We start from the raw sequence: 7,946 nt of genomic DNA, 5'->3' as shown, positions 1-7,946 counted from the left end.
CTTGCAGTGCATAGCAGATTTATTTTTACCCCTTGAACTAAGTCTTTTGTAGTATTTCTCGTCCAGTTTAGAACTTCCATAGACTGATGTTTTTTGCCTTTTTTTCTTTGCAAAATAGTTTATGGTCAGTCAGATTAAAAGGAGACCATTTGTGAACATAATTTTCCAAGTATTGCCACAAATTCTCAACTAGTTAAAGGTCTGGACTTCGGCTGGCCCATTCTAACACATAAAAATGCTTTAATCTAAACCATCTCTTGTATTACAGCGTTTCTCCAGGGCTGTTCTGTATTTATCTCTATCCATCTTTCCATTTCTTCTGACCAGTTTCTCTGTCCATGCTGAAGAAAAGCATCCATGTTTCATCATACTGATGGAGTGTCCAGGGTGAGGTGAAGATTTTAGTTTCATCTGACTGAAGCATTTTTTTCCATGTTTGTTGTATCCCTACATGGATTGTGGTAGACTGGATTATGGACTTTTAATGCCTTTAATACCAAACCCCCCGATTTCCGTGGAGCGCATGGCTAATAGTTGTCCTGTCAACAGCTTCTCCCATCTGAGCTGTAGCTCCCTGAAACTCCTACAGAGTGACAACACCTCGATCTTGGGGAACAGGATCGAGGTGGTGGTACACTACAGATTTCCTTGGTCTTCTCTTGAACAACAGAAGAGAAATCCCATAAAGAGCAGGTTTAACTTCTGGAGTAAGCTTAGTTAATCCAATATTTGCAACATGAATGTAGTGAACAGTGGAATTTGCTCTGCTGCATATATGTTGCTGCAACAATATCTAAGCAGCTGGCTTTGGAAACCTAGAACCACATTGGGGAAAGGGAACAAACATCAGAAAATAAAACAATATTCAGTCATTGCATTCTTCATTTCAGCTGCCATGAACACTAAAGGTCAGTTCCATTCATAGCAATTACATTTCACGAAAGCTAAAGGTGTCCCTCTGCATCTGTTATTTGGTGAGTTGCATTACAGAAATGAAATTATGAGGCATTTAAATTTTTTGTAAATTATTGGCCCAATCATTAATTTATTTTGATGTGCCCCTTTCTGCTCAAATTCAATGTATTTTCTTTATTTGTTTCCTATTTAAAATAGCTGACTGCCTGCAAATCTGAAAAGTCTTCTCCCTAGAGACAGACTATCATTCTATTAAAAAGATTAAACTGAAAATGTGCCAACAGCGATGCTTCAGTGTTTTTGACTTTGTTCTCTCCAGCACTTGTAATGATACCCTAAGGGTAAAATATGCAAGCTGAGTTTTCGCTTTTTTAATACTACTTGAATGCACCGCTGGTGGTTTCTAGACTAGTGGCCTAATGATGCAGTAAAGGTAACACACCACCAGGTTTGTGCGTTTAACGTAAGAAACCAAACTGTATCTCTTTTCTTCATCGTACCAAAGCTGCTAGTTTATCCAGACATGACTCTCTGTTAAAATTATAAACTATTTTACGCACCCTTTCAGCAAACTGTGTAAAACTGGTGTAACTCAGTCCGAACCCGGTGTCTAAAAATGAATGAGAACCAACATTACACGTCCGGTTGAACGTAATCAACAAAGCTGTTACGTAATTCATTATAATGGTTTCATGCGCAACGGAACAAAGTAAGGACGCTGCTGACACCTAGTGGACAGCAAAGGAGAAAACCTCCAATCAGAGGCCGGGTTTTTTCAGACAACTTTTTATAAGTGATGTGTTCTTAATATTCCTACAATTTCGGCAGTTTTAAAAACTTCCTAGTGCAAAATGAAATATTTTTTTTAGGCTTACCTTCAAGCAAATAGGCAACCAATAAAGAAACTATACTGCATACTTCAATGCAGAAGTCATTTGTATGAATTTAAAATTCTTATACACATTCAAACAAGCCAAATTTTTCAGAGGTGGGAGATAATGCAATTCAAAACATGCAAAGAGCAGTGAAGCTTCAGGCTTTTTTTTAAACTGCACACCAAGTTTCAGATTCCCATTTCCTACAGTTATTCCCAACCACTCACAATATAGTGGTTAAAATGCTCCAGCGATGTTTGTACTTAGTATGTTTCACTAGGGTAATACAGAGTACATTAGTCCATTTACACTTTTTGGTCTGTTAATAGAAACACTACTCTCTTGCTCACACACCACCACAAATGTAACTACACATTTTAATAATTGTTGGCATAATCAATTGTTTTTTGAACTTTTCTGAATTATATTATTAATAATTAACAGTAGTACCTTAACACTTAGACTTTAAAGTCATATTGCCATTATAGAGCTGTTAATATACAGGTCCTTCTCAAAATATTAGCATATTGTGATAAAGTTCATTATTTTCCATAATGTCATGATGAAAATTTAACATTCATATGTTTTAGATTCATTGCACACTAACTGAAATATTTCAGGTCTTTTATTGTCTTAATACGGATGATTTTGGCATACAGCTCATGAAAACCCAAAATTCCTATCTCACAAAATTAGCATATTTCATCCGACCAATAAAAGAAAAGTGTTTTTAATACAAAAAACGTCAACCTTCAAATAATCATGTACAGTTATGCACTCAATACTTGGTCGGGAATCCTTTGGCAGAAATGACTGCTTCAATGCGGCGTGGCATGGAGGCAATCAGCCTGTGGCACTGCTGAGGTCTTATGGAGGCCCAGGATGCTTCGATAGCGGCCTTTAGCTCATCCAGAGTGTTGGGTCTTGAGTGTCTCAACGTTCTCTTCACAATATCCCACAGATTCTCTATGGGGTTCAGGTCAGGAGAGTTGGCAGGCCAATTGAGCACAGTGATACCATGGTCAGTAAACCATTTACCAGTGGTTTTGGCACTGTGAGCAGGTGCCAGGTCGTGCTGAAAAATGAAATCTTCATTTCCATAAAGCTTTTCAGCAGATGGAAGCATGAAGTGCTCCAAAATCTCCTGATAGCTAGCTGCATTGACCCTGCCCTTGATAAAACACAGTGGACCAACACCAGCAGCTGACACGGCACCCCAGACCATCACTAACTGTGGGTTCTTGACACTGGACTTCTGGCATTTTGGCATTTCCTTCTCCCCAGTCTTCCTCCAGACTCTGGCGCCTTGATTTCCGAATGACATGCAGAATTTGCTTTCATCCGAAAAAAGTACTTTGGGCCACTGAGCAACAGTCCAGTGCTGCTTCTCTGTAGCCCAGGTCAGGCGCTTCTGCCGCTGTTTCTGGTTCAAAAGTGGCTTGACCTGGGGAATGCGGCACCTGTAGCCCATTTCCTGCACACGCCTGTGCACGGTGGCTCTGGATGTTTCTACTCCAGACTCAGTCCACTGCTTCCGCAGGTCCCCCAAGGTCTGGAATCGGCCCTTCTCCAAAATCTTCCTCAGGGTCCGGTCACCTCTTCTCGTTGTGCAGCGTTTTCTGCCACACTTTTTCCTTCCCACAGACTTCCCACTGAGGTGCCTTGATACAGCACTCTGTGAACAGCCTATTCGTTCAGAAATTTCTTTCTGTGTCTTACCCTCTTGCTTGAGGGTGTCAATAGTGGCCTTCTGGACAGCAGTCAGGTCGGCAGTCTTACCCATGATTGGGGTTTTGAGTGATGAACCAGGCTGGGAGTTTTAAAGGCCTCAGGAATCTTTTGCAGGTGTTTAGAGTTAACTCGTTGATTCAGATGATTAGGTTCATAGCTCGTTTAGAGACCCTTTTAATGATATGCTAATTTTGTGAGATAGGAATTTTGGGTTTTCATGAGCTGTATGCCACAATCATCCGTATTAAGACAATAAAAGACCTGAAATATTTCAGTTAGTGTGCAATGAATCTAAAACATATGAATGTTAAATTTTCATCATGACATTATGGAAAATAATGAACTTTATCACAATATGCTAATATTTTGAGAAGGACCTGTATTCACATTTGTCAGGGATTCACAAACAGATCCTGTCATGTTCAAGGTCTGAGATCACATCTAAAATGACCGAGGCAAAACACTTACATTATACTGAGAATGTTTTTATTCAAAGTTTATTCCCCTTAGTGCTTCCAGTACACCGTACAACAGCATTATGTGAGCTGGATATGTGCAGCGGAGGAGGATGCTTGACTATGAAGAGAGCAGCATGTTGCCATGCCAAACAACAACACTGGGGCGTCATACAGTGAAATTAGAACCACAACTTTTGCATCGAGTTTTTTTTCTGAAGTTTTAAAACAAAAAAATTCAAAAATAAAAAAATCTGAAAAGGGATTTTACAGTAAAGGGGGAAAAACTCCAACTTCCTGTCCACAGCTGGGGTAGGGAAAAAAAAAAAAAAAACAATGAGGAAACAGGTTAGAGGTCATCTTCTTCATCTGGGAGTGCCGTCTGTGATGCAACCTGGAAAACAAAAGTGAATTTTAGCTTCAACGTTGTTTTGATGAGCTAAAAAATGCTGCATGATTAAATTTGCAACATACAATCATGTTTTTACTTACTTGAAGCTCTTCCTCATACTTGGCGGCAAGAGACGGGTCCATCTGGACCTCTGGGGGAGCGAGGGCTGGCATAGCCACAAACTCCAAGTTGGGATCACCGATCAACTTCCTCGCTAACCACAGGAAAGGCTTCTCAAAGTTGTAGTTACTTTTGGCAGAAATGTCATAGTACTATGGAGAGAGTAACAATGAAGATAGATTTAGACCCAATAAAAGACAACTCCAGTCTAAAAGTGAGAGAACCCCAAAATAAATGAGTTAGTACCTGCAGGTTCTTCTTGCGGTGAAACACGATGCTCTTGGCTTTGACTTTCCTGTCTTTGATGTCTACCTTGTTGCCGCACAGGACGATGGGAATGTTCTCGCATACACGGACCAGGTCGCGATGCCAGTTGGGCACATTCTTGTAGGTGACTCGGGAGGTGACATCAAACATGATAATTGCACACTGAGCTGTAAAATAATAATAATAAAATATAAACATTAAAAAAAAAAGATAAAAGGTAAGCCACTACACCAAAGGAAGAGTCAGGCTAACTGAATCCAGGCTGCCAAAAATTTGATTCGATACCTTGAATGTAGTAACCATCTCTCAAGCCACCAAACTTCTCCTGACCAGCTGTGTCCCACACGTTATACTTGATGGGTCCTCTGTTGGTGTGGAACATCAACGGGTGCACTTCTACTCCCAGAGTGGCTATATGCAAAGACAAGATGTATGATGACACGAAACCTGTTTAGAATGTGCATATCTAAAAAGGAAAGAGCCTGTATAGAATAAACAAGACTGGTTTAATCAAGTGTCTCAGTGTGCAGCTCTATCAGAGGGAGGTGTAACTTTTTTTTCACAATTCCTTGTAAATCCTTTCTTCCAATATGTCTGCTTTGTTTGTTGGGTTATAACATGTCTTTTCTTGTCTTCATCTTAAGTGTTTCATTTAATATTTTTTGTTCATGTGTACATTTTTCAAATTGAACTTTCTGCATTTAAACTTTTTAACTAATTTGCTTCCAATTTGATCAATTTTAACATGTTTTATGCTAAAGAACTTTAAATTGGCTTGAAAAGTAGTCAATTGGTGACATTTACTGTCTAAACCTGCTGACATTTTTTGTGAATCATTTTTGTCATGATCTTTTACCTTTCAAGGAATGCCATGAAGCAGTCTTTTCTTATTTTAACATTTTTAAAGGCAGATGTCAGATGCTGTAAACATGGAATACTTGCCATGTCCAGGCCTTATTTGCAAATATGAAAAGGGACACTGTCTCGCTTTTATTCTCTGGAAGTAAGGAGATCACTTTGAGAAGTTTACAAGTCGTTTTACCCTAAATTCATAGAAGACATTGGCAGACAAACTTGATTTGCACATTGTTGTCTGATTTCTTCCTTTACAACTTCATATGCGAGTACTCACCTACATACTTCTTCTCAAACTCTCCTGTAATGTGTCTCTTCACAAAAGTCGTTTTTCCTGTGCCTCCATCTCCAACCAACACCAGCTGAGTGAAAGAGATAGTAGTTAGTCCAGACTGGCTGGTACCGGTTCACCACTGTTAACTGATGCAGGCTTCAAAGTCAGCATTAGAATCCCACACCCGGACAAAAATAGCACATAATTGTCACTATCGAGTTAAATGCTTACCTTAAACACTGCCACAGGCACACACTGTCCCATAGAATCAGCCATGGTTGCGTCTTTTCTGAGTTGAAAACAAAACAAGGCGGGATGGTCAGTTAGCACATTTTTTTCCGTTATCCTCCAGTTGGTCAAGCTAGGCTAGTCGTGTTAGCATTTATCTGTTCATCTGCTTTGAATTGAGTTTTAAAGCAATATTGATGAATTAGAAAACTGCTAGGCTTTGTGTGGTATATTTTATGCTTCAGTAATCCGCATGTTACATACACAACTTCTTCTAGCATGTTCCATCCCTGCTAACGTTCCGTCACGTAACAAATGCAGCGCTACGTTAACGTTAGTCTATCCTTAGTTTGTCTTGAATATTGTAGCGTGCTGAGTCCAAAATTAAACCACACATGTCAAACCTGATCCTAAATGACCATTTTAACACCACTGGGTTGCTAACTAGCTTAGCAGCTAACAGTCTGCTGGCGTTAGTTTAGTGCGCCATATGACGAGCGAGCGCACTTTTTCTTGTTCGAGTGGAACAATCGGTCTGGAGAAGCAGCTAATGTGTTCCATGCTGCGGCTAACTTTACTCCCCATTAAAAGAAACGCACTACAAAAGACTACGGACCCAAAATAATATGTATTTGTAAAAAAATAAATCAATACATACATGTAAATGAAGGAATATCAACTGTTCTCAAGAACAAAGCAGTGAAACGAGAGATAGCCAGGCATGCTAACATGTTACCTAGCACGAGCATGGAAGCCATTCTTTCCTACATGCTAGCGGCTAAGTTAGCTAGTTAGCACACACAAAACAAAAAAATCGATGACCTGATCTAGCTGCTCATATTGCAACGCCTGACAAATCCAACGAATACCTCAAAGTTTTTGGCTGCTCTGGCTGACTTTCCACGCAATTACAAAGTTGAAATTTAGGCCGAGCCGCAGTGAGGGAGGAAAGTAAAGACTCACCGGTGTCACTGCGAAGAGAGGAAAGAGTAAATGGCTGCGTTCGCGGGAGATTCAGCGTGGACAGTTTCCGCCCTGATCACGTGACTCGCGCAGCGGTAACTATGTATGGTAGACCATGATTCTGTGTTCCTCCGACATATGTTTGTTTAGATAAGACACAATTGAGAATGTACACTACAGTATGCCGCGTTGTGCATTTAGTACTAACCGGCAGCAATAGTCGTTTTTAAACAGTAGATATTTCTGAAACATCAGCTAGCAGTAGCAAGGAGGAGCAACCTTTGAGGTGTTTAGGTCTTACGAGTTTTTTTCATTTTTTATGTATCATAAAATTATTTACTCAGAGCCTTTCAAATGTTGTATGAGGCCCTATGCTGAATTTTTTATTTTTTTTTTTGCGCTACACACCTTAAATATCTTAGTGATCATGGACAGCTAGCCTAAGGCATAAGCAAACCCTAAGAAAAATCCATTTATGTATTTTATAAGGGATTGCATTTTTTTAGTAGAGATCTGATAGCGTCTGCTCGTTTTCTGACCATTTCTTTCTAACTTGCTTTATAGTTACTGGACCTAATTAAATTATAAATGGAAGCAAATGAGTTGGTTGCATTTCACCCTGAGTCTGAATCAGACTGCATTAATAATGTATGGCATTGGAATTAACTGGACAAAATCAAAGGAATGAATTGGAAATTATATAATTGGACATGTCTGTCTTGAAATGTCTGGTGTGAATTTATACAATGTAAATAAACTGAACTGACTTTCAACATTCTTCCCTCACTCGTGAACAAGACCCCGACAGACGGATCGACAGACGGATCGGTGCGGCTGCCACAGTAATGGGGGCGCTGTGCCGGTCCGTTGTG

At 39.8% G+C, this 7,946-nt stretch overlaps 1 protein-coding gene across 3 annotated transcripts; it reads right to left on the bottom strand.

Moving 5' to 3' along the window:
* Nucleotides 1–3,990: 3,990 nt before the first annotated feature.
* ran (RAN, member RAS oncogene family) lies at nucleotides 3,991–7,162 on the bottom strand. 3 transcript variants are annotated; one of them, XM_047352811.1, is made up of 7 exons: nucleotides 7,075–7,162; nucleotides 6,115–6,172; nucleotides 5,887–5,971; nucleotides 5,040–5,165; nucleotides 4,734–4,921; nucleotides 4,469–4,639; nucleotides 3,991–4,370 (listed from the first exon to the last, which is right to left on the bottom strand). In XM_047352811.1, the coding sequence occupies exons 2-7, from the start codon at nucleotides 6,157–6,159 to the stop codon at nucleotides 4,326–4,328; spliced, it is 660 nt and encodes a 219-aa protein (XP_047208767.1). In that variant the 5' UTR covers nucleotides 6,160–6,172; nucleotides 7,075–7,162; the 3' UTR covers nucleotides 3,991–4,325. The 3 variants fall into 3 exon arrangements, with proteins under 3 accessions (XP_047208767.1, XP_047208768.1, XP_047208766.1); XM_047352812.1 differs by lacking the exon at nucleotides 7,075–7,162 and adding an exon at nucleotides 6,981–7,064; XM_047352810.1 differs by lacking the exon at nucleotides 7,075–7,162 and adding an exon at nucleotides 6,376–6,556.
* Nucleotides 7,163–7,946: the final 784 nt, after the last annotated feature.

Source organism: Girardinichthys multiradiatus, chromosome 23 (genome assembly GCF_021462225.1).
Source record: "Girardinichthys multiradiatus isolate DD_20200921_A chromosome 23, DD_fGirMul_XY1, whole genome shotgun sequence".
NCBI lineage: Eukaryota > Metazoa > Chordata > Actinopteri > Cyprinodontiformes > Goodeidae > Girardinichthys > Girardinichthys multiradiatus.
Note: the sequence above shows the minus strand (reverse complement) of the source record. Positions and strands in the feature narration are given on the sequence as shown.